The sequence below is a fragment of the Clavelina lepadiformis genome, chromosome 3 (assembly GCF_947623445.1).
Source record: "Clavelina lepadiformis chromosome 3, kaClaLepa1.1, whole genome shotgun sequence".
In the NCBI taxonomy this organism is placed as follows: Eukaryota; Metazoa; Chordata; class Ascidiacea; order Aplousobranchia; family Clavelinidae; genus Clavelina; species Clavelina lepadiformis.
The window spans coordinates 21,434,589-21,461,033 of record NC_135242.1 but is presented as its reverse complement, the minus strand read 5'-3'; the positions used below and the strand labels follow the sequence as shown (position 1 = coordinate 21,461,033).

The window sequence follows — 26,445 nt, the reverse complement described above, 5'->3', positions numbered from 1 at the left end:
TATATATTCATTAAATTTAATGGAGATCTTGTGGGCTGTTATCAAAGGTAAAGTCTTTGACTTGTGTCTGGTGGGTAAAATCATAAATGTTCTATTTTTGAAATGTTTGGCTTTTGACCGGTAGGCAGAGTATTTTAGAAGAAGTGTGTGACAGTTGAACCTTGCACGAAGACAAACTTACCAGCTTTGTAGCCCAAGGTCAAGCGATGAGGAATCATCCTCAAGTTTAGGTCATGCAAAAACTTTTCTCAGTCTGACAGTAAAGAAGATGATACCAAACCTTGCGTAGAATAGACCCCAAATTGTTTAAGCTAACCTACCTAGTGTATTAGTGAAAAAATCTATCTTGGTGTTCAGACTGTTCACCAAGTTTATATCCTTGCTACACACTTTGAACCTGGGGCGATTGCTTTGCACTTCAGAGATCTTGTCGAAACCTACCATATTTTCATTATTCTTCAGATCGGCGATACCCTACTGGAAAGTTTTTTTCAAAAATCAGGCACAGCAAGCCTGTTTATATGGTAATTTAATGGCAGAGAATTTCCATGGTTCTGCATAACCTAACATGTTATAATTATTTTTAAGCATTACCTTGGCGTGGCGCAAATTTTGATGTTAGGTTTACTGCCAACTTATCCGTCGCACTGAACGAACTTTACTATAGGTTGGTGATATGGTACACACTAGCCCGGCTACTCCAAGAGTCTAGCTTGTATATACTGATGTAACATTTATAGGTTGGTTTTATAGGCTACCATTTTACAACCTTGTAAGTTAGAAAAAATATTTTATTTCGCTACCACAATTATTTTTAACACAAGATTAAAATTTTTAAAATTGCGAAGCTTGACACAGAGGAGTAGCCTAAAGTTATCATTGTCTGCTTTACTGGATTCTATGTTAATTTTATTTCCAGTGAAAAGAAACTTAGAATCCGTGAATTACTAGACCTTTATACTGCTTGACTTTTAGACTTTTTCATTTTTTATCACTTTTTTGCTAAACCAGCTATTCCAGCTGGAAAGTATGATAGCAAGAGAACTTAATTTCTTAGATCGTATTGTTACTGGTAGTAGGCATCAATTTTATTTACTAGTACTTTTTGATTTAGCAGGCAAAAGAATTTAGACTAAGTGATCCTTTTTGTATTTCTAACTTTTCACTTTGAATACGATATTTGAGCAATGAATAAATATGATCGCTTCTATGATGAGGCATGCAGTGAAGCTCGGGATGTTATCAATGGATGGATGAATGATAAGTTACGATCTGAACTGACAGGAAATGATGATGATACTCATGATTTCAGCAATGACGGGAGGCAATGGCATCAAGATAGTGATGTTTTCTTGCAAAAATTTTTGTCAAACCAGAACTACACAACAAATTTAACCACTCCGGAACCAGAAATGGATCTCTATGCTGAAGATGAGGATGCCACGGTGAGTCAGTTGATGCATAACATGCATGTGAAACTTGCCACATCCTCTTTGAAAGATTATGAAGCGCAGGAGACAAAGAATAAGCCCGTGGCTGCCAAAAATCCTCAGATTGCTATGGAGGTGAGACAACAACAGGTGAAGGAAGCAAGACAACATCGCATCGAACAGATTAATAAAAGAAAATTGGAACAAATTGAGAGAAAGGAACGTGATGCTCTGGCAAAGAAAATTGTTCAAAAGGAGATTGTTGATAGAGCTTTTCAACAAAAAATAGACGAACAAGCTATTCAACGAGAAATGACCACCATACGCAAAAGAATGCAAGAGTTAAGAATGCAACATCCAAAATCCATGGATGTCCCACTAACAGAAAAACATGTTCAAAGTTGTGAGCAAGATACACCAAACCTGCAAAATAAAGCATCTTCTTTGACTGTCTATTCAATGCAGGAGGTTGATTTGCAAGCTTTTGACAAAAAGAATCATAATAAGTGTAAATTGGACCGAATCAGAAGATTTGAAAAATGTAGAAAACAAAAAATATTAAGAAGTTCTTTCCAGCATTGGATGAAAATGGTCTTGTCACAACGCGCTTTCATGGGCAAAGCAAAAGCTCTAGCTGATTGGCACAACTTGTTAAAAACCTGGTCAGCATGGAGAAGATATTGCTTCGAACAAGCTGCTCTGAGAGATACCGAAATGCATCAGAAAAATGTAAAACAGATGAAGGTTCATGATCATTTGGCAAGAATGAAACAGCGTACATTTATGCTCAGAAAATGTTTCAGAAAATGGAAGGAGTTTGTGAAAATTGAGCAATATTCGAAACAACTCTTAAAGGAACAAGATGAAACGAAGAAAAAGATGCAAGCTTTGCTTGGAGCTGTTGCTAACAAGGCACGGGCGAATGAACTTGTTTTGCACTCAATCGAAGAAGATGATGATGACCAGGAGGCTCACGTCCGAGTTACAGACAGAACCACGCAAGCTTCAAAAACGAAACAATCATTAGTTGTTTTTCCTAAATCCAATATTAGGCAGACACCACCAAAACGAGCTTGGCAAGTGAACAGAGATGATATTAAAAGATTGACTCCGAACCAAATTGAAAACGTTGCAGCGGAGCGCAACTTCGCAAAAGGTGATGCGACAAGAGTGAAACCGATGAAGCAGGGACAGAAGACAAATCTTTACAACCACCGGCACGAAGCATCAAAGGAATTGATAACTCAACAGCGTCAAATGATCTCTGAACAGAAGCAAATTATTGAAGAACAAAAGCGTCTCCTGGATAAGAAGATTGCAACTTCCAGCAACAATTTTCAGGAGGAGGATGAAACAGAAAGTGTTGTCTCAAGCGCAAAAAGTGAAAAAACGAGCCGGGTTTTTGAAGTTCCGAAGAAGCCAAAGTCTTTGCTGGCGATGGAAAAACGAGCTGAAGAAAGACAAAAAAGGAGAATGGAGCTTGAACAAAAAAGAAGAGAAGCAGAAAGAGCAAGGATTGAACAATTAAGGCAAGAAGAAGAGGAGAAAGTAAAGAAAGAGGAAGAGGAAAAAAAGAGAAGAGCCGAGGAACTGAGAAAAATTAAGCTTCTGGAGGCACAAAAAGAAAATGAAAGAAAAGAATTTATCGCGAAAATGAAAGAGCTTGGAAAAATGGCTGATATGCATTACAAAAACCACCTTCTAAGAAGATATGGCCTTCAGCCTTGGAAGAAACTTGTCAAAGATCAAGAAAAACGAATGGAAATTGCGAAATTTCATCATGAAAAAACAGTTTATACAACCGTGATGCAAGCCTGGCATTGTACCACCATTGAAATGAGAAACGAACATGAGCAACTCTCTCAAGGTTTTAACCGTAAACTTCTTTTAAGATGTTATTTGGGAAACTGGCTAAAATATGGAGAGAGTATGTCAATATTGGAGAAGAAAGCAGAAATTTACAACCGACAGCGAATGAGAGCAAATTACTGGAAGCAATGGGAAAGATTTGTTATTTATGAACGACTAGAGTACAAAGAAAATACGGAACGAGCTGCGCAACACAATAAACTTCGGTTGAAGAAACGGGTGTTTAACATAATACGCGCTCACAAGCTGAACATAAAACGCGACGCGCGGCGTAACGAACGACTAGCGGACATGCGCCGCAAGGTGGCTCAGCTATTGCCTGATTTTAAACCCGATAATTCAACTGATCTTTCATGAATTAACATTGGAGATTACCTTTGCGTGTGTCATGTTTTTAGAAGAGTGGAGAAAAATGAAACGTAATCTGTTTTTGTTTATCTTCATTTTCTAAATTTATTGGGGTTGTGTAAGTATTTATATATTTCTATTGATAGACTCTTGCTTATACTGTTCAATTGAAATAGTTTTGATTTTTTAATCAGTAACAGTTTTCAACATCTCTCCACTATCCAACACGGCTATTCAAGATATTTGCATGGTTTGCAAACTAGTAGTGATTCAGCTATGTGAAAAACGGCGAAAGAATGACATAATGTAGAATAAATCTTTATTACGACCAAAGTAACACCATTTGCAATAAACAGCACCTGAAAAGGGCATGGATATTTGATAACATCAGACACGAAAGCGCTTTTGAAATGATCGAGCCAACCGATGCTGCAAGCATCAATTCATTATCCTACTCATGTTTCCAAGTGAATAACTTCATAGCACTTTGACTTGTAAGGTGTAAACGCAAATAGCTCGTCCTGCACGCTATATATCTGGTGGCTAGCACCGGACTATGTAATAATTGAAAAGTGCTAATGCATAAAACTCGTCACAGCTAGACACCTCTTCTAACATAACATAAGGCAAATACGCGGATTAAAAAAGCTAAAAAGTATCGACACAGTAAAAGAAACGAAACGGGGCATAGGATAAGTTGACAACACATTTTAAACAACAAGACTGAAGAAACATTGTGAAAACGTAAAACACAGTAACATGCCACTACATGAAAGCAGCAACAAAAATCTTAGCAAGAAATAAACAACTAAAGCGCTTTGCTCAGCGATGCGTGAGGCAAATAATATCACTAGTGACGATGTTTTGCTTCTTCAGAAAAAGTTTGGCAACTTGGGGTACCAGCGCTGGGGTAGTAGGTAGGTGGATTTCATTGCTTTGGTTGGCGGCATGTACTCCTTGAAGACATGTCAAAGCATTTCACAGGGCGATTTGCAGCACAATGGTACCGTTCCGGCGCGATGAAAACGAAAGCACAAAGGGAAGAATCCGTCACTGGTTTCCAGAATTTACGAGAGAAAATATGATACTCGATTTGCAACCAGAGACGGGCATTACAAGGATCTGTTTTGCGCGTTGTGTTTTTCAATTAAAGCGTCCAACAGTCGCAATTTTGCCTTCAAATCCCGATAGTCGTTATACTCGGTCGACATAACCACGCGATCGGCTTGTATCACGCTCCTTCCATGCTGCTGCTCGATCTGAAACGATAATCATGTTTGTTAGCAACAGCCGGTCGCTGTTTCGTCTGTCGTCAACAAACACAGTTCATTAGGTCGAAATGTAAGTCTCAAGATCAATAACAATTGAGATCAGTACGGTTATGACATCATCGATTTCTAGATGTTTATCCGACATCGAGACGTGCAGGCGTAGACTTACCTCTCTTTCAAAGTCCCTCAGCTTTCTACGAAGTCTCTTGCGTTCGCCTTTGGCCTGCTTCTGTTGCTTACGTAATTCCATAACGCCCAGGCCGGCGGAAATGTGGTCACTGGGAGCGAAATTTAAAGGTTTGAAACAGCTCGTAAGCTGATAGGACCACACTAAGCTCACACTATATCACAGCTGGGATCTCTCTGAGTGCGATTGATCGTCAGCAATTACAAGGTAACCTTGGCGGCGTATTAAGATTATGTTCAAGTTCGTACTTGGTATGGCTAATTGGGGACTTTTACCAATCTCTTAGGCATTCGTTATAGCCACATAGGTATTTCCATATTGCAGGTACAGTACTCACTTCGAGTCGCCATGGCCTTCGAAAATTTCGAATCTTTTGAAGTTACTCGAAGACGGAAGGGATGACGTCATGGTCTGCGTGACAAGGAACTCCTCTTCATTAAAATGTTTATCGGTAACGTCATAATCTTCTTCGACGTCGTTGTGATGTCGTAGTGACGTGTGGATAGGGGGCGAGTAGGTATCCGCCATTAATCTTTTCACCATTCTGCAAAAATAAAATATTATTACGTCATAAACATCATTGTTGCGTGAAACAATTGCAACAAAATAAACGGTTCCCAACAACGGGCACAGCATATGGTTTCCCCAGTTTCGACAAATTAAACATTAACCACAAAATAATGGCGACAGCATGGTAAAAGAGATTCTGACTATTTGTCATTTTTGTAGGCTGTTACTGTTTAACAAGCAGATTGTAAACCGAGATATAGATCATGCGCCAAATAAAATGCAAGTATATCGCTTTAACGCCGCACTACTGTGCATTAAACAAGGTCAACTGCTGTACCTGTATCGGTCGTAAATCCCTCGCATGATTTCCTTTTCTTTCTTGTTGGTTGGACGACCGTGCCGACTCTCATATTTCAACAATTCACGTTGCATCGCCACTTTCTCGATTCGAATCTGATCTCTGGTCATTAGAGTCAGATCTTCAGGACGAGCTACAAAAATAATCAGAGCTATCCAAAAATGTTGACGTGTCGGAGGAATGCTTTAATAGCGACTTGTATAACGCTTTAATATTTAGATGAACGTAGCCACTTGTGCAGTTAAAAAATAACCTTCTATGAATTAACCCTTTCGACGGCTATCATGAATGTCATGGATGCGTTATCAGAGTACACAGGGTCATACAACGAGCAAGGTTATTTTTAACTCACAATGTTCTTTTCTATTGAGGTCAAGCGAGTCCACGATTTCCTGAAGACTGACGTAGATCGCGTCATAGCTTTCGTCATCATTGTTGAGGTTGTTACTTAGTTTCAGCCTGGACATGTGGTTGTTATGGTGATGATGATGATGATGTCTATGGTGGTAGTGGGGGTGATGGTGTCGAGAGTGGTGGGCGTTGGGTGATGATGGAGCAACTTCGATGTTGTCCTCATCGGGGATATCTACAAATATATTCAAGGTTTTCATGCGATTCGAAAAATTATAAAAATTCATAAGAAAAGTGAATTGCTTCTTCGCAATTCTCCAATTCATGCTTTTCGTTGAAAAAAATAAATCTCCATAAAGGCATAAAACTGGCGGCAACTTACATCTCATGTCTCTGTGCATCCCATTAACCATCGTTACGGATGCAGGTTGCGACTCTTCATCCGTGGACCATGCATCCCTCCACCTAAAAATTGTGAAGATCGTTAAATAAAACCCTACAACGGGTAAGGGCAAAGACCGCAAGATGTTTCTGACAGTGGTAGTGCGATAAAAGCAAAAAACGTCATCTGATACCTGGAGGGGCTCCCATTAGGTGATGAATCGATTGTGGAGACATCTTCTTCAACTTTTATATTCACCGTGGGTTCAGGGATAACAATAGGTTCAGAGTGAACCCTTTGATGATCTTTCGTCTGCAAATAATGACAATGCTAAAAGGTTGCCTCTGTTAGTCTTATGTTACAACGAAGTGTGCAATTTGAGGTGAGTGTACCTGAACTAGCAAATGAGTATTACAATGTGACATGACATAGGACATGCCCACAGATTATTTGGTAAACAACAGATGTTCTATGAAAACCAACTACAAGTTGTTTGACTGTAAAGTAAAGCATTATGCTTATACAACATCACGACTGCAATAATATCAAAATAGCCGTGCTGTATTGCGTTAATGAGATTGAAGTAGGCACTGTTTCAACTGCGTAATTGAATCAAGTCCTACTACAGCCATGCTTTTAGTAAAACTGTCTTTTCCTGCGCAACACAATCTAGGCTTTCCTTCAATGCTGTTCAATGTACTGCAATATAACCAACTGTGCGAATAACATGTCTGTGGAAACCAGCACTTGTAACGTGTTGTAACAACAAACACTTCGAACTATGTTCAAAAGCAACTGAACAAGAAACTGGAAACCGCGTCTATTGTCTAACCTAAGTACCCATACGCAAAAACAAAGAAGGCGTGTGACTGTTCCACATAACGAGGGAGTTAATGACTGCCTGACATGGAAAATGTTGTCCGATTGATGCAAGTGGGCTGTGGCACGCATGCTAAATGTGTGCTTTAGTTTGTACATAGGGCTTAAGTCAGAGTACGTGACAGTGGCTAGCAACATTTTCATGTCAAAGAATAACATTTCGCAAAACATGTTTATCGGAAAAATTCAAGGTAAGCTGTTATTAGAATTCTGTTTGCATATGTGTGAAATATGTCTATGAAGTTCTACGTCAAGTGTTTCTAATGATTCATTTCATAAAACTACTAAGCGCAAAGTCAACAAAGAGTTTGCAAATGATTGTACGTCATAACGAAGTACATATCTGACTAACAATCCTAACAAATCGACTTTTATTTACATATGGTAATGGTATTATATAACCCTTATTTAAAACAGGCAATTAATAGGCTTTGTATTATTAATGTTGCTTATATCATGGTTTCTCTTGTACAACTGAATATTGAAACATGGCATGAATTATCTACCGACAGTTTTAAATATTGGTTAAGACAATAGTACATGTTATTTATTCAGTTAAAAAACTTTAACTTTTTTAAATAATTCAGTTTATTTTTTATCGACTTGACGATAACTTGAAGTTATCGTCAAGCTTGTGGCTATGATAGCAAAAACCGTTGAGTAATAATTATGAATATCAGATAATAATACAAGTTACTAAATATTTTAGTTACATAATAAATAGGAAAATAATAAAGTTTAAAAACAGTACATAATACTAACATGGGATGGGCTTGATTTGTGGCCTTTCTTTCTCTTCTTTTTTCCTTTTGTTGGGGTCATCTTTTGCAGTTTTTCTGGGGTCACAATAGGCTGGACGACCTCATCATGCTGAGTGACCTCAGAAAGGTCAAGAGGTGGCACCCTGTCCGTGTCATCTCCGAGATTGTCCTCACTGAGCGCATCTTGTAAGTTAAGTTTCGGAATGAAAATGGGCATCTCCGGTTCGACTTGAGGTATCCTTTGTGGAACTTCCTCTTCAGCTGTTAGACAGCCAGAGTCCGGAGTAGTAACAATGGTTGTGGATGCAGTAACCGTAGAAACAGGGATTGATGTAGAGGTGGATAAACTCGAGTCTATGATTGACGAACTTGCAATCGCAGAACCTGTTGATACAGTGGCGAATGTTGTCGAAACATTGACAGTTTTTCGTGGCATTGGCACTGGACGTGTTGTTTCCTCTTCAAACTCAAGTATGGTATTGAAATCATTTTTACTTGTTCTATACAGAAAAATAAAAAATATATTATTAATTTTCGAAGAAATTCCACACATCATATCCTATTTGGATATGATTTGGAAAACACTTGAAAATTTCATCCAAACTCAAATATTCTACTAAAAAAGCACAACCTTGCTCAACTTTTACAACTACTGCACGTCTGTACCTTCCAAACTTGGTCGGTTTTCTCCTGTTCTGTGGACCTTTAGCTCTGCCAACTGTGAGTGAAGGAAGCAGTGTCATTGCCGAGTCATCATTGCCTTCATCCAAACACGAACTTCCTGATGAGTCAGCATGAAACAAGCGTTTTCTGACAACATGCCGGATCGTCTCATCAATGCTCTGATTGTTTGGCGATAAAGAGCCGTCACTCGAAGACAGGTCATTATAATCATCTAAGAGTTAAAAATGCAACGTTTATTACGCTGCTATCATCTGTGACGCAATACATTGGCAACAGTTGACGCAGTTACACAAATGGCGGTACTACATACAATTGATAGCTAGCGATGCAATATAAACCGAACTTCCAATTCATAAATTACCTGACAGTTGATCATCGGCGTTGCAACTCTCAGTAGTGGATGAGTCATCGTATGAAACCGGAGACTCATAGGAACGTTCTAACGATTTAGAACGCATAGGCACGCTTGGAGGGGCAAGCATAGTTTTAACTTGTATGTCATCAATGGCATGCTTTGGTACAGGGGGAGCAGGTAGGGGACGCGCTTGCCTGGGAACCGGGGGTGCAACTCTTGATGGTTTAGAACTTGGTGACGTCATATTGAGATATCCCTGGTCGTCTTTCAGTTTATCGGATATGATGTCGCTCATTAAAAGCAATCTAAATTCAAAATATTGAACATCAAGTAAGAATTTATATAATGAGTCTATTAAGTCACTAGATAAGTAGTAATTAACAATTAGAAACCGCCATCACAACTTTCTAAGCAAGCGACATATGGCCAACATAGAGAGTAGGTAAATTCATTGTTTCCAGGCTAATGCCAAATATGGTACTACTGCCTACGCCGGTAAGTCACGTTGTCAGCATATTTCTCCCCAGGGCCAGCACGGATAATTATCATCAACTGAATTTACTCAGTTACTGCATCATTGCGTACATACAGTAATCCGATTGGATATACGCAGAGTTAGCTCAGCAACCTCAAGTTTACTGTAAATGTCTATGACTCATGATTTAATATTAACACTATACTCCTATTCATCATTTTGTTGTTATGAAAATACCACCATACATTTTAACTGCTGGTCGTGAATTGTAATGAATATTTTACGAACACGTGTTACTTAAATTATGATAAAAAATAAAATTCACCTTTCAAATGTCTGGTTTGCAACGCTGATATTTTCCAAGGTTTCTGGGATTTCTCCAGATATTTTGAAAACGTTTGGGCCAAAAACAACAGCTAACCCAGTAACAGTCATGCGATTTTCAACATTGCGCATAACTCCTTGCAAAAAGCAAAGCAAATACTGCAATGTTGTACGATGTGCTGCTGGCCATGATTCCATGGCAGTTCTGTAAATAAAACATAATTACCACACATATTGTTATGGAATCATCTTTGCGACATGGTCAACATAACCAATACACACTTATGTCCAACAATTCATATATTCTTTCTTTAAAAAATCTGTTTCAAAATGAGAACGGTACTATACAATTTCTACTATCCAAATTATGTAATTAACATGTTATAAAATAGTTTAGGGCCTACTTAAATATTACATGCCGTATAAGTTGCTTGGTGTAAATCAATTTGATTGTGAATCTATTAATTACCTGATATTTGCTGCAAAATTCTCGTCGGACACACATTTTAATTCTCTTGATAATTGAAGAATTTTATCTGGGATAAGTGGTTCAGGAAGCTGCCGAAAGAAATGCTTCAAAATGTTTGCAGCGGTGTGACCATCAACATCAGCATTAACAGTAACGCTGGCTTTGTCTAAATAAGCTTCTGAATTTCGCTCAAAAGCCTCGAGCAACTTTGTTTTCTGGTGTGCTGGGGGCGATATTCTGCGTAGACAGAAGGAAAAAATCGTTCGAAAATGACGTAACTCATGATTGTTTCAAATTTTTGCTAAGTAAAAACAAGCAAATTTATAGACATAGCAAAAGGAAAAATTCAAGCACCTAAAACCAATACAAAACACAGCACCACCTTAAAATAACATTTCATTGATCACTGATATATTATTCCATAATTCGCTTACTTAAATAAGCCCAGGTTGAAAGGTTGGTAAGTCATCAAAGTCATTACAAAGATTTGATAAGTACCGGTATATACTTTTTTATTTAAGTATAACAAACTAAGCGAATAACGATTTACTAAGTGTTTGACGAAAGACTTCACCAGCAGTTATATACTGTAGTGGAGGTTATTCCTTGAACAAATATGTCGCCACTGCACAAAAAAGGTATTTAAATTAATTAAATGGAAGCAAATAACTTAAATCTTAAGTCACAAAAGAAAGGCGTCAACAATGCGTCATTATGACATCCAGCTGACATTAACCACTCTCAGGAGAATACAGTGGCAGAAGCTACTAGTCTACATAACTATATTTACACCTCTCTGACGTGCTGCATAGAAATTAATACAGTCATTGCAAAAACAACTTCACTGTGTGGATAGATGTCCTAATACTGTATATCCCTCATGATAAGTCCCTTTTAAAGGATTAAACTGAAATCCCATAGGCACTAAGAGTAACTGATAGACAGCAAACAAGAATGATGTGTTTACGTTTTTACATCAACCACACAAACAATTTAAGCACCAGCTTGTTACTTGAAGCCAATGCTACTCACTAACCTACACTGGCTTCTGTTGTCAGAAGGTTTAAAAAAATCAGTTAGCCTTCAAGTACACTTGAGGCATGCCCTATATATATGTGTGAATAAGCGGAACATAAAAAATGCTGAGAAAAAGGCACTGACAAAAAAAACATTTTCAGGAATAAGTGCTGACTTGGGACTCATGCTGACTGAACAAAACAAGACCACAACCGCCCAGCTTTCACTGCGAACCTTTTTCACAAAATTAACTGACACACATGCCTCAGTGCACGTACCACCATGCACCAACAGACAACACGTTTTCTTCACAAGTAGGTTATGTTGCGTCTGCCTTGAACATATATTTATCGTTCTGTGCTATTGACTCAATGATAATATATACCTCGATTCAACTTGGAGCCTGTATAAATAAATTATATCTAACCTAAAAACATTTCGCTGCAAAAACAAAGTAATTGAAGACGGCTTTCAAACAAAGGCAGCTTCTGCCTAACAATAATTTTTGCTCATGCATGTGGCTGCCGTTTGCCAATTTCCAACAATTTAGTGCTATTGACAAAAACACTGATATAAAGCATAACAGGAAACATTAGAAATACCAACCACAAAATCGAACCAACACCAAACAACATCAAAAACAACTTGTGTTGGAATAGTCATTCCGCAGTGAAAAAACATTGACAACATAAAACTTGTTTTTAAAAGCCATCAAAATCAAGTTGTCACCAGCATGTCACGATAACCAACAAAACAGCTAAGAAGAGTTTCACTTTCTAGTAAAGCCAATAGTGATGTAATCTTACCCATTTATGGATTCAAACAACTTCTCGGCTACTTAACAATATGACTCATTTAGAAAAAAAATAATAATCATGTGATGACACTAGAGGGTAAGAGTTCAGGTCATGAAATTACTACCGGATAAGATAGATCAAGCACTGGAGATATAAAAGTCTAACCAAGTAATAGGCCTAATATTTTTACAAACACCAACTAAAAAAGTGTGTATATATATATATATATATATATATATATATATTTACCTAATTTGCTAAATTATCTAAATTTAACAGTTAAATAAAATGTTACAAAAGTAAACTCAATTGGACAAAACTACAACGGCAAGTAATATTTCCGAGTACAAAGAAGATGATAAAATCGTAACTTAAGTGGCTTGTTTGTCAAGACAAGGAGAACAATAGTTATACTAGGATGTCAGGCACAGTGCACTGTTGATTTTTACACAATGCTCAGCAAACTGGACGAGCTTTACACAAACACTAAAGTGCCACGCCAAACATTGTCACCAAGTAATTTTAGTCTGATAACATCAAAATCAATATAGTAATTTTCTGTTGAATATATAAAACTAGCTATATATGCTTAAGACAGAACAGAATATGATAAAAATTTATTTTAAAAATTGACAGCTGAAGGTTTTCAAAACTTAACAACTTCACTTGCCCCGAAAGGTTTACCGATAGACTAGAGAACAGAATCAATAAGAACGAGGTCAAGTTAATATTAGTCATGTGAAGTTCGACTGAAATAAACTCACCGAAAAATTCCCACACAGCTGAGGTATTTGTCTTGAATAAATGTGCAAATATCCTTCACAATAAAAGGCACATTACTTTTCTCTTGCTCACATAAGTCTATGAGTGACACACCAAAAATCTGAAATTAAAGCAGACACAGATGTTTATTGACTTATTCCCATATATATAAGCATATGATAATACCACAATCACCAATTACGCTGAAGCCAGAATCACGTAAACTGGCAAAAATTTGCTGATTTTGTGTTGGAACTCATGCAGCTATATTAAGGCCTTTTATTCTTTCATAACTCATTGAGCAACTAACTAACTTCAACACAATTATTGAACACGCTAAATATCAATTTCTGCCATGAAGTTATGGCTTCTTCATTTGTTTATCTTAAACGTGACAATACAATGCAAACTGTTTTCATAAATGTGTATGCTCTAATCAGTGTCATCACAAACTATACATTATATACAAAATTTAAAATGAAATATTTGTTGCTTATTAACTTTTGAAATGATACAACAAATTAGCCAAACACTGTTGTGCTATTGTAATATATTGAAGTATGTTGATTTTATATGTGGGCAACAATTTAAAACCGAGATAATAGACCCATAAGTATGATATATTATTATCATGAATGTTTAAAATAGAATGTTTGTAATGTACCCTTTGTAGTTGTGTGTATTGAATATTTTATGAATTTAAGCATGTAATGAACTTTGCATATAAATAATAAAAGATAGTATGCTTGTAATTAGGACTGGTACAGGAAAGCGTTTCAAAATTTGAACAATGAATTATTCAAATTGACAGCAAGGAAATGGGTCAAAGTATGTAATTTGCCAACATGGTTTTAAAAATTGATTTTATACAACGGTATGAATAGAATGACGATACCAATGACATACAAGTAGAGATATACGATTATTATATATATATATATGTTCATTTGTAAGTTATGACAAAATTATGTTCTTACCCTTAAAAAACTGCATACGATATTTTAAACAACAGCTGTTAGTAATGCCCAAAAAACTACGCATGAAATGAAGCATATGCACATGTTGAAGCTTAACCATATGTTTTATGAGTATAAGATCTATACGATACCTACACAATCCAGTAAACCTAATAAATAATTTGCGTTTGGTACGTAGTAACCTGATATTATAACCAGTAATAAAAGGTTACTTTACCTCATTAATAACATTCTAGTTCAAGTGTTTTCAACATATATATATGATACAAAAGATCAAACAAACTGCTCAGGTAAATCTTTGTTATTATTTGAGCATGGTTAAATCTGAAATTTTAAGCAACTATAAATCCTTAAGCAAAAGTGCAGAAATCCACAATCACATTTTGCAATTGCATACAAAATCCCTACTGCCCAAACTGTAATGTCATTTGGTTTTGCACTTCTGCACTAGATCTAAGGTGACTATGTTTTATAACATTCAAGTTAGGTTAACATGGAGGGACAAAAATAGTTTTAAAAGGCTATTTTTCTGGTGAAACAGTGACAAGCTCTTAAAAATTAGCGCAATTCATGTACAGAAATGATGTATGAAATTAATTATTAACGCACTTAGCCACTGACAACCAGACTATCAATCGACTGGCTCTACAGCCTGCCATGGCAACATGCAATGCTTGTAAACTATACACACTGCCAAAAAAAACTAAAAACCTCTCAGAATTTAAAATGTTGTTATAATCTAGTTACATAACATACAGTTAAAGCAACAGAAAAAAATGGTAAAGTAGCTTGGTTACTTAGTTGCAGTAGATCTTGAAAGAACTAGGCTAGGCCTAGGCCTATAACTTTTCAAGGCTTTGAAGGCTGCTAAGAGGCCAAATAAACTTACCAGACACCCTAATTGGCCATAACACTCGTTATTATTTCAGCAAATGCGCAATCAGCAAATGACACACTATATTATAACAAAATTACTAAAGTAACAACAACGCACTTACCTTTGAAACTGTTTTGTTTTTGTCAGTATGCGACATCAAAGAGGTCTTCTTCGGTGCAACTGTGAGCATTTTTCTCACGCCGACTTCTAAAGAGTTACGCACATTTTCTATCATGGCGTCCATTGTAACTATGACAAAATCAAGATATCAACACAAGCCATCCTTCACACGGTAACATGATATCTCCCCATCACAGCAAGCGATAACTTAGCCCTTTGATTAGACTGCCTGTTCCATCTTCATTTTTACAACTAACATTCCTCAGGCTAGTCCCAAAGGCAGGCTTCAAAATTCGGTTTCGCCTGACTGGTTTCGGTAATGGAACTGCCAATGCAGTTACGTCAGGCGCTAAAAAATTCTTTAAGCCCATACCAATGCGTTTAAACTTTAAAGGTGCTGCTGTGCATCGACAATACGACTGCCCAAAATATGACAAAATGCCATAGTTCGTAATTAATTTTTATGCTTTATCAAAAGTTGTTTGAGTAACATGAAAACACAAAAGACTTTGTTAAACGACCTTTACGTCACAACATGTGTCAACATACTTAAAAGAATAAAGTTGTAGATTTTCGTTTCCTGAAGTTGTCCTTTGTTGAGATTAAAGGATTAATTTACGTTCCTAGACATACTTCCTCTTTGCTGGTGATTGTTAAGGACAAAAACATAATTTATTTCTATCCCGGTGTACATAATTATGTTGTTGGGGGAGCATCATTAAATTAACTTAGTGTTAGCGGAAAAAGGAAGCCAAAAGCTTTACAAGCCATTACCATTACGCAGTTTGTAGCCGTTCCAGATTTAGTCGAAGCAGGGTTCGACGTAGCAAATGTAAGCAATATGCGGGTTGCAGCGAAAACTGCTTGTTAGCCAGCAATTGAATCAGCTTGAGACACGTGAGATAGGAAAGGTTTATGATGCCAACAAAAGGATTTAAACTTTAAAGTAATTCCGGCAATTAAATGCTAGTTGTTTGTGAAATGTAACGGCGAGTACGGCTGCTTATACGCCCCAGTAACTGGCCAATAGCACCATAGGCTAGATGCGGTTTGGATTTTAACGAAATAGAAAGTCAAATATTTTAAAACAATCGCATTGGTATGAAGAATTGATAATGTACCCGTAAACACACTGGTCTCACGCCCCATGTCTTGTTACAATTTGACCTCACATACGATATCAACATTGTGTAATCATATCCAGGCCTATCAGTGGTGGTCAGCTTTTGGCGCCAGGAATCCATGGAAATCTGAACTACTAAATGGATTCATACAAAAATCACGTGTTCAGTTCCGGGATTTATTTTGTTGTATTGTGGTGTGAGCCTGGGCATGTTATCATTAGTTATTTTAGTGGCCGCGAAAACGTCAGATGGTTTTGCGATTGCTTAGTGCGTCAATTAACTGTAACACTATAAAATATAAAAACTATAAAATCCACCTGACCAAACACAGTGCGAAAATGGAACAATTAACTGCAAACCTAGCCAATTATATGGCTACCGCAAAAACGTGTGCTTACGAATACGCTGACGGTAGTGTGTGCAATTTAAACAGGAATGTCAACCATCTAACCTATCTATATTTATAACCGTATTCCTATGACAAAGTTCTAATCGTATCTGCTGACGACAGACGTAAGCTACTGAATTTTACTGCTGTCAGAAAAAGTCTTCGTCATGGACATCCCATGGCGCTCTCATGTGCGTAACTTATGACGACAAACGACGTTCAAAGCGAATTGACATCGTTGTGGTAGTGCTTGTCCCTGCATGCTATGCAGCGTATTTCGCTCGGCTCGTATTAATAATTCAAAATGTGATAATAAAATTTTGATTACCTTGTCAAAACAAGTTTTTGCTTGCGCACTGTTAGAAGAATATCAATCTGTCTGCATTATTCTAGTGCAGCTTTGTCCAACCGCATACGGCCAACTTAAAAGTTTTCGTTGTCAGGTACGCACAGTAAATAACAATTCGTTTTTTAATTTCATAAACAGCTTACAGTTGTTGAAAAAACATCTGACCAATCGAAAATGACCAAAATTGTTTTGATTTTCCAATAAAATTTGTGTTCAACTTGGTCATGACTATGAGTGATGAATTAATTATTTATTTACCATGCCGCTCATATTAAAATAGTGACGTCATATTTGGCCCTGTCAGGCATAGGTTAGCTGTTCTAGTAGATTCTTATTACGAAGACATCTGCGCACAATATTACGCTAATTTTGATAATTTGGCGTGTGTCGCAAGTTTTTTTCAAAAAGTGTAGCCTATACAGCGATTATGTTGTCTTAATTATTTCTGTAGTTCAAGGAGGAGGAAACAAGAAATCTAGCATAAGCCTACCAGTTGTCGCGCGCTTTACTAGAGAAAAGCATCTTTAGCCATCTCACCAGATAAGAATTTATAACTAGTGTAATTAACTGCCATTAAACCGTTTTTTGTTGATCACCCACGTGTTCATAAAAGCAACACGCAGCATAAGATATGTTCAAATCCAAGTAGCAAGAAAGTTCTCTCAACCCTACCTTTGCTACATTTTAACACCCCGAATAATTTTAAAACGTGTTTTCGACCTTCCATGAATGACCTTTTGCTATTAGTAAACACTTCGCGTACAACTAACTGAAGACTTGAAAACATATTCGAGCGATTCAACATCGATCCAAAACCTAATTTAATCCGAGAAATCAGATTTAAACCACGTCAAGCATCATGTTGTTTGGTTAAAAATTTGTTTACTGTGATGTTTTCTCTTCGAAAAACGTTAACATGGAAATCTGGAAAATAACTTAGTGAGGAGGGAGTGAGCGAGTGTCTCCATCCCGCTAAAGTCGTTACTACCAGTAGTTGTTTATCTGACTCAGATGGCTAGGTCCTGCGTCAAAGCTGTTTTGTTGTTTTTGGCTGCCATTTCTCAGCTGACTTTCAATAAATTACATGTTATATATTTATTTCCAGCCTACCTTAAATGTAAATTGAACAACACTGGCAGCTGGAAAACAATGAACTCTGCAATTGCCAGCAGTCTAGAAGCTCGCGCGTAAGTTAATTAAAATTGCTGCGTTACAATGTCACTCAGTGATTCATTATATCAATACAATAACTATACCGTTGACTGAATCTTTTTCGTACCGTGGCTTAGCTGAAGAGCCACTGTTTACCAAGATACATAATCCCAAAGAGGTACTGAAGCATGACAATGCAGTTGTATTTTTTCAACTGCAATTATCAACGATAGGCTAGCCTGAACTTAAACGTATAACATATTATCATACTCGCATAACAAACTTCTGTAGCTCTTGTTTTATTGGCTGCAGTTGAGTGCAGCGCTAATCCATCAGGCTATATTTTTGCCACCATTTACCACCTGTTACGGCCGATTAGGTTGTCATGTAGGCCGCCAATTACTGAGTTGTGCTTTTTGACACCTTGTACTTCTTTTCAACTCTTTATTGCGCGTTTAAACGTCATAAATACGATATTGTCCTCAAGTACTTGTGTTGTTTCCTCAATGACGTCATAAAGCAAAACACTAGAATCGATTCTCTTCTAACCTTACCTTGCTTTTGTTTCGTGTTTGACGCATGAATAGGTTGTGGTGGGCCAGGATACAATGGAAGAAATAATGTTTGTGGTGACAAAGTATTTGTTGTTCCTGTTTGATTAAACTTTGACGACGATTTTGATCAACATTCGGATAATTGCTTTCACGATTTCCATTAAACAGCATTCATACACGACATTTCAAAATCTATTTGTAAGTTTTAAACTAATAAAACAGGGAAGGATTTCGGATGTATAGTTTTTGCGCCCATATCACATTACTAATAAAATGTTATTTACCAGCTAAGGCTCTTAGTCAAGCTGTGATTACGTCCTCAGATGGGCTAAAGGCTTGTTTTATTTGTTCAGTAAAGAAATTTCTATTTTCGTGAGGGTTTTTGGCGCGTTTTTGTTTTTTGAAGTTTTGCTCCCGTGTAAATTCCGCATTTGATTATGATATCACAATCTATTCAATATTACGTGGTGCACTTGGAGTAAATTTATATAGGTAAGGATTTGAAAACGTTTGGGAATACTAAGGAAGCTGTAACGTGAAAAAAACTACTGTGTTAAAATAATATTTTCAAGATATCATGATATTAATTCGCATTGTTTTCGAACCACTGGAACCAGCAACGATAGCGTGTTGCTGAAAAAAGGCTATTTCATAATCAAAAGTTATCCCATCGATTCCTTGCTGTTAATATCAAAATTTACAGCACTCGGCCGATGCTTTATTAAAGATTGTCGAGATAATTGGCCGCGAATCTTTTCTCCACCATTTTAAACCGATGGCAATATTTTTCCGGCCGTTGTAATGTTGATATTTGTACAGGACTTGGATTGGATTAACGGCAAAGTTACAGATTTTGTAAAATGCCGAATTTGAAAATATAACTTCTACTGGAACGTGTAGTTGCTTATTTGCTCACGCTCTTGAATGCTTATACTCTTACTAAACGTTAGTGAAGTAACAATAGTAAATATCGTAATTTTCCTCTCGACTTAAATTACATACTTCTGACTTAAGTAAATTATGTTTACGTATTGTTTACTGAATTTTTTTTTAATTTGCGTGATATTTTTAAACTCAGAGAATCTTGCAACATTCCACTTGATGAATTCAGTGACATTGTGAACTCCGGTGACCTTCCGATTATTGACGTCAGAGAGCATGACGAGGTCAAGGTCGTTAGGGTGGACGCGAAGAAGTTTGTTAATATACCGGTCAAGCAGTTTGGTGAGAAGAAAATAGCTTGTATTTCGTAACAATGACTAATTAAGTATGCATACATCATTCGTAATTGTATATCATTATCACCTCGACACGCTAAGCAGAAGTGTTTCAGCTGATGTTGCGAAAGATTTAGGTAACTTTCATGTCTAAAGGTGGGTTGTACAATGTGCAAGTATACACTGATTGTTATGAGAAATTTGGATTGGAGGTTCTAGTAACTCAGCTGTTTGTTTCTTAAATTATGGCACGGTTGAGTATATTCCAAGTTTCATAGAAACATGAACTACAGTAGCCTACATTGGTGGAGCGTTATATTTTGCAGAGGTGACGTTAAGAATGGACGAAGAAGCTTTCATGTCAAGATACCACATTCCCAAACCAAAATTTACCGACCAGATGGTATTGATTTGCAGGTCTGGTCGTCGGAGCAAAATTGCCATTGAAATCGCCAGAGCGCACAACTACAGCAAGTAAGTCACACAAACAACAGGGGTTTGTTCCGTTGATATATTCTCTTTACTTTCATTGGAGTAGAATTTAAACACCAATTACAAGCAGGCAATTTTGCGACTGTAATTAAGTCACTGGACATAGACTGTTGTTCAGTAACTTTACCCGATAACTATATCCTTTGACCTTGAGATGTAAGTTGATGAAGTAGGCGCACTTTACCGCCAAAATACTTCCTGCAATTACTCAACCTCTGAATACGTCATTATAATTCCAGTGTCCGCCATTACGACGAAGGCACAAACGGTTGGGTGAAAGTTTATCCGCATCGAACCGTGTCTGTACCTACAGCAGAATGAACAAGAGTCCTCATATGCCGCTGAAAACGACCGTACACATCGATGTTAACTGTACAGTGTACATATACACAGCATAGATCAGGTTTAAATAATTGTAGCTGATGTTATAACTATAGACAAGATATATATATGATAGATGTTGTAACTGTACAGTATACACAGGGACTTCAGAGGGGACGAGGGTACATATCCCCCAACGTTTGAACAATTATAATTATTAAATTGATAAACTATGATAATTATTATAGTTTATCACAATTGCAACTGTATTCTGTAACTACCAATGCATATCACACCAAGATTGTCCCCTCAAAACGTTTCTGGCAAACTAGGTCCCCGAGTGCTTATATAGCATATACACAGCATAGAATCTCAGGTTTAAATATTTGTAGCTTTCAGAATTGTCCATGATTGCAATGCTTAGTGCTTTTTTCATTTTAGGCCTATACCGTTTTTCTGCATTAGCCCTACAAGTAGGCGTTATCCTTCAACACAGCTGAATGTTTGTAAATACAATATCTGCGCGCTCAGTGTAACTGCATGTGATGAAACTATGGACATAGTACTTTCAAAATTTTTTAATCTTTCAAGCAATCGTTGCTTACCAAAACGGCACGTTTTGTTTTTTCTCGTTTTTGATAAATTGTTGAACACTTTTGTTCAATGTTCAATAAGTTGAACAACTTGTTTTAGACAATAGTAAAAATGCTGAAAGCTTTGTATTGTATTATTAAAGTCAATATTGCTTAGCCTATAAATTTTATCCGAAAATCTCAAATCGTGTATTGCAATAATTGCTGAATTTCTTCAACAGTCCTATGTGCAATGATATTTTTGCGAGCAACACGTATTTCGAAATATGAAGATCGTCTTGATGGTCAATTTCAGTGGCAATAAATGTAGCGTTGTTTTGTCATCCTATTTTTTATGTTCAAACAAAACATAATGTTTTCCAAGGTATAGTAGCATCAACGAAATACAAATATTTGCTGAGCAGTAACTTCGAAAAAGCCATCAACTGAGAGTTATATGGCTTAACAGCCCCCAGTCGTAAAAATATGTCCAAACTTCGACACAATCGTGGTTGTTTTGAACCCCCTCCGAGTCACGTGCTTGTCTCCCGTCGCTACCGTCAACGTCACATCCTGTTTTGCACTTGAACAATTGATTACCCCGCAAATCCGGGTGCTTTCATCGGTTAATACCTTCCTTTTATTTCGTGGTCCAGCCATGCCTGCCTCGCGTTTACAGTTGGATGGAACTGGATGGTGCTGTTTTGTCTGCTTAAAAGCCACTGGCTTCGTCCACTTTCACGCATGACGTAAACCTTTCGCTTCGATCTTTTAGGATTTTTCTTCGGAGTGTCGTCGTTGCGGGTCACTTCGGGTCGTTTCATTTTTTCTGGTGACGTCGTCGGTCTAGTCGATTTCTTCAGGAACGTGTTAAATTGTTTTCCGAAGGATGAACCTCCGTTTCCATGGTGACGTTTACCGGAATACGTTTTTTCAAGCTGTTTATGGCGAATGACCTTTTTCAGATGCTCGATTTCGCGAACCTTCGTAACGAATTCGACTTCCATCCTGTAAACGAGATAAAGAGATTAAACAAATAGGAATTTTGCTTCAGTAGTCAGTATAAACACTTGATAACGCGCAGTTGATACCTTTTTAAAATAATTCGTGGTCAGTTATATAGATTTCTTGACCGTTTATGGTAAAATTCTCGTCGGTTACTTGATTCATTACAAGAAATGAAAATGAGGAATCTGACGTTGGGGGCACTTGCTCCCTAAAAATATTTTAATAAAGGACATAAAGGGAGAATGATTTAAAACGTAATCATGGCACCGCATAGTTAACGTGTTACTTCACATCGATTTAATTTGGAAGTCTCTTTTTTGTTGTTAATAGAGGATTTTCGCTCGTACGCCCTGTCAATATTCTTCATAGCTCGCCCCGCGTTGATGCTTCATAACGTTATTTTTCTGTACTTTTATTATTCTGTACTAATATGTTGCGTATAACAGTTATCAAATGAATCTTTCTGCTGATCAGTATATGACATACGCTGACCTAAATCAACTTACTTTAAAAATCTCTCCTGTTCCGTGGCGTCGTAAATTCGCAACCTGCCACTATCCTGCTGTTCGAGCTCCCTCTTCGCTTCTCTGAGGTCGCGCATGCGCTTTGAGAGTTCTTCCAAAAGCGTTTTCATTTTCACTGGCGAGTCTTTCGTTGTTTTTGTAGTGGCAGTCATATAATGGGGAATAACCTCTCCCACATAATCGCTGCAAGGAAATATACATTATTTTCATGTTACTGCATTTCCATGTATACGGCTTTCCATGTATAAAAAACTATGAGAATTGAAATGATAACGTATTTCAAAGCAAATCATACAACTTTTTTCAAGGAATACAAACGTTTAAATTATAATAATGTAACAATATAACACGGTACAGTATATAAGTATGAACGGTGTATAAACTTAAACTTTAATCAAGAGTTCAATCGTATTTCGTAAACAATCCGATTCCGCTTTCTTTTCTATATAAACTGTTTCAACTCTCTAGTGAGGCATAAGACCGCACATACATTGAGGCTGTGGCGTTTATACCTTGGGAATAACATTAATTATATTGGTGAGAGTTCACTGCATTAAGTGAATATGACGTCACTTACTGTTCAAGTTCAGTGCGAATGTACTTGAGCTTATTGGTCGATTCTTCAACAAGCCGTTCAAGATTCTTGCTTTCGCTTTGTTTTTGCCGTAATCTATACGTCATAAAACAAAACATACATTGATTTTCATCACCATCATATGTCATAGAGAAGTCACACCATGAAACACTTTCTACAGAACTTATAATATAAATCGTATATCGTAATAAACGCTATCACATACCAAAGGTATTGTAAATAAAACGTTAGCCGGCATTTCGGTCGATTAACACTTCATATTGCCATGAATATAGCAGTATATAGCTCCAAAAAACGTCTAACCAGTTGTAAATTAAACAAAATCGACTGTGAGATTTGTTTCTAGGCTACCGGTATGTGTTGTCTATGCACAGCGGTGAGGTTAAGCAGAGCTTGTATACAGTGTTTCTCACCTGGTATTCGCAAGTTCAGTCTTCTTCTTCAGATCTTTAAGTTCAGCTGCGTGGGCAATTCCCAAGTTGTGGCGAGCCAGACTGTGCTCTTCCTTTAATTCCTCTATCTTCCTTCTGTGCTCTTCTTCCAACCGGATCCGTTGCTCTTCCAACTGGGATATATCGGAAAAAAGATTTACAACTCACATCACCTGGCAGTGATAAGATCATACTGTCATCATTGTAATCAATTTGTCTTCAACTTTTCATATCGTGTATTTCCATCATGTTAAATTTGTATCATATATAGCAAGTGTCGACTTTGCAGATACTTGATACAACTTTCAGAATACATTTTGGCTTTGCATCAATTTCTACTCATGATTCTCTCTCAACAATGGATAAGATTTCATTCATTTTTGAAGTTAACCATGTCTAAATTCGGCAGTGATATTGCAAGTAAAACTAATCCCTCTATTAACCCTTCTATATTTTGCTGTATAAAGCTGTAAAGTACAGGATGCATGTACAAACATCCAACAAGCATTTATTTCCAAACTAAGATAATAATAATAATAGCGTTTGAATTTATAACCAAGCTTAGTCTAAAGTTCACGTGAGAGCTAGAGCATAGAGAAGTTGAAGAAATTTACTTTTTGTGTATTTTGCAGTTCCATGCCCTCATGCTGCTTGGCGAACTCTTGTGTAAAATGTTTCTGCTCGTCACTTGTAGTCGTTTCCAATTGGTGGCGCATTTGAACAAGTCGGATTGCACAATGTTTTCGAATTTCATCCAAATTAGTCTGATATCTACAAATGGAGAATGTACAACAAACAAATGCTTAAAACATAATCACCAAACAGCAAAACATGGAAACAGAAATTACATGTATAAGTTATCGTTCAATAACCAACAAAGAAACCAATGATAACGCACACAATAACGGCCTATATACATAATACTGCAATAGTAAAACGCAAACCGGAATATCAAATATAGTAATAATATGTAGAGCGAATAACGACGAAGAACATCAGCAACTTCCCTAAAAATTGAACATATATACGCATGCGGTGTACTTTCATTGAAAAGTGATACATACTTCAACCTAAATTCTTCTCTTTCTGCTGCAACTCTTTGTGATTCTGCTTCATTTTCTGCTTTCAGATTTTCAAGTTTTCTTTCCAAATGATCCCTTTGTGATGTTAAATCTGCGATGACGTCATTCATTTCTGCAATTTGTGTTTGCATGCGTTCGTCTCGTTTCTGTGAACCATTATAAAAGAATTAAAGTTTTTGTGAAAGTCATGCTTCATTCGTATCGGTCTGTCATCTGTTTTCCCTGCTTTGGCTTTATGCCCTTATGTCATGTTCGCTTAACCATTTCTTTCGATTTTGTTTGCAGGCTAATGTTTTAAAAATGTAAAATCTTAGTTGTTGTGTGAATTTGTAACATTGTAAAAATACCTTATACAAGTTAATTATCGGTTGCGTTTCATCTTGCAGACGATTCAGTTTTTCTCGCAAATTCCTCGCTTGGATTTCTGGTTCATTTCGAGCCGTTTCCGCCTTGATCGTCAGTTCCTCGACCGTGCGTTTATTTTTCACTCTCTCTTTTTCCAATGTGGTTCTTAGGTTGTTGGTCACTCTAAAGATTATCAGAACGTATTAACTCGGAACTAAACGCTTACCATGTTAAGAGTGATTTTCTTAATTGAATAGGAATGAGTTCAGGCTATAGTGATAACAACATTTTCTAGTAAGTATTCAAACACTATACTACAGAACTACGGTCACGGTTAGTGTTTAAACTTAAGTAAAATCTTGTTTTGGTTGGCGCTTATTTAAGCGAAATATTATTACGCTTTTTGTGTTGGCAAACATTTTACATTTCTTTTTCTTCTTTTAATCTTTCAACGTCATTTCTCAAAGTATCGATGACGTCACGATGACGTTGTGCTGTCGCTAGGACTTTATCGTGTTTTGATCTCCAAGCACGAATCAGGGAAATGAGTTTGGTTCTTTCGTCAACCTGGGAGAAGTAAGCACAACTAAAAAGTTATAGAACGCTAAATGTTATAAACGGGCATTGTGACGTCACTTACATGTAATTGTTGCGCGTCCTTTGTTGATTTTAGCGATAGTGATGACTCAAATAACGACATGATTAATAAAAAAGAGAACTGGATAAAAGCATAAGGCTGGAAAAAACGAAATTTTTTGAACATTACACTTTTTTCCTGCATCAAGCTACCTTCAGCTATAAGCCTTTTTCGCGGCAATTTACCCTTTAGTATCAGTTAATTGTAATACAACTGATTTTCGATCACATACTACTAGATGATATTTTAAGCTAGCCTATACATATACATGATGATATACAAAGCAAATACCAGATGATATTTTCTAGCATTTTTCATAAACATTTTCCTACTGTCCAAGTTAATTTCAGAATAAAGCTCACAAAATCTTTCCTATTTGCTTTTCTCCAAGAACCTAATGTACCTGACCTTATGGTATCTCTACCAACTGACATCATTTATCAGTCAAAGA

General features: G+C 36.9%; 4 protein-coding genes across 6 annotated transcripts; 2 read left to right on the top strand and 2 right to left on the bottom strand.

Annotated features, from left to right (window-relative positions):
• Positions 1 to 1,118: 1,118 nt before the first annotated feature.
• LOC143449773 (uncharacterized) lies at positions 1,119 to 3,951 on the top strand. Its single transcript, XM_076950095.1, has one exon. It carries the CDS (start codon positions 1,188 to 1,190, stop codon positions 3,654 to 3,656), a length of 2,469 nt encoding a protein of 822 aa, XP_076806210.1. The 5' UTR covers positions 1,119 to 1,187; the 3' UTR covers positions 3,657 to 3,951.
• On the bottom strand, positions 3,950 to 15,911 carry LOC143449772 (uncharacterized). 2 transcript variants are annotated; one of them, XM_076950093.1, is made up of 14 exons: positions 15,205 to 15,911; positions 13,232 to 13,350; positions 10,654 to 10,890; positions 10,186 to 10,389; positions 9,392 to 9,690; positions 9,013 to 9,241; positions 8,348 to 8,846; positions 6,900 to 7,018; positions 6,707 to 6,789; positions 6,326 to 6,559; positions 5,953 to 6,106; positions 5,443 to 5,649; positions 5,088 to 5,196; positions 3,950 to 4,906 (listed from the first exon to the last, which is right to left on the bottom strand). In XM_076950093.1, exons 1-14 carry the CDS (start codon positions 15,325 to 15,327, stop codon positions 4,760 to 4,762), a joined length of 2,763 nt encoding a protein of 920 aa, XP_076806208.1. In that variant the 5' UTR covers positions 15,328 to 15,911; the 3' UTR covers positions 3,950 to 4,759. The 2 variants fall into 2 exon arrangements, with proteins under 2 accessions (XP_076806208.1, XP_076806209.1); XM_076950094.1 differs by lacking the exons at positions 13,232 to 13,350; positions 15,205 to 15,911 and adding an exon at positions 11,088 to 12,663.
• A 2,262-nt stretch (positions 15,912 to 18,173) lies between these two features.
• On the top strand, positions 18,174 to 21,406 carry LOC143449778 (rhodanese domain-containing protein CG4456-like). The gene is made up of 4 exons (XM_076950103.1): positions 18,174 to 18,251; positions 19,849 to 19,994; positions 20,314 to 20,461; positions 20,719 to 21,406. The coding sequence occupies exons 1-4, from the start codon at positions 18,214 to 18,216 to the stop codon at positions 20,798 to 20,800; spliced, it is 414 nt and encodes a 137-aa protein (XP_076806218.1). The 5' UTR covers positions 18,174 to 18,213; the 3' UTR covers positions 20,801 to 21,406.
• A 98-nt stretch (positions 21,407 to 21,504) lies between these two features.
• On the bottom strand, positions 21,505 to 26,308 carry LOC143449776 (uncharacterized). 2 transcript variants are annotated; one of them, XM_076950099.1, is made up of 10 exons: positions 25,998 to 26,308; positions 25,782 to 25,924; positions 25,360 to 25,540; positions 24,995 to 25,158; positions 24,545 to 24,701; positions 23,913 to 24,064; positions 23,482 to 23,574; positions 22,887 to 23,087; positions 22,464 to 22,588; positions 22,223 to 22,380 (listed from the first exon to the last, which is right to left on the bottom strand). In XM_076950099.1, exons 1-9 carry the CDS (start codon positions 26,136 to 26,138, stop codon positions 22,468 to 22,470), a joined length of 1,353 nt encoding a protein of 450 aa, XP_076806214.1. In that variant the 5' UTR covers positions 26,139 to 26,308; the 3' UTR covers positions 22,223 to 22,380; positions 22,464 to 22,467. The 2 variants fall into 2 exon arrangements, with proteins under 2 accessions (XP_076806213.1, XP_076806214.1); XM_076950098.1 differs by lacking the exon at positions 22,464 to 22,588 and having other exon boundaries at positions 21,505 to 22,380.
• Between the last annotated feature and the right edge of the window lie 137 nt (positions 26,309 to 26,445).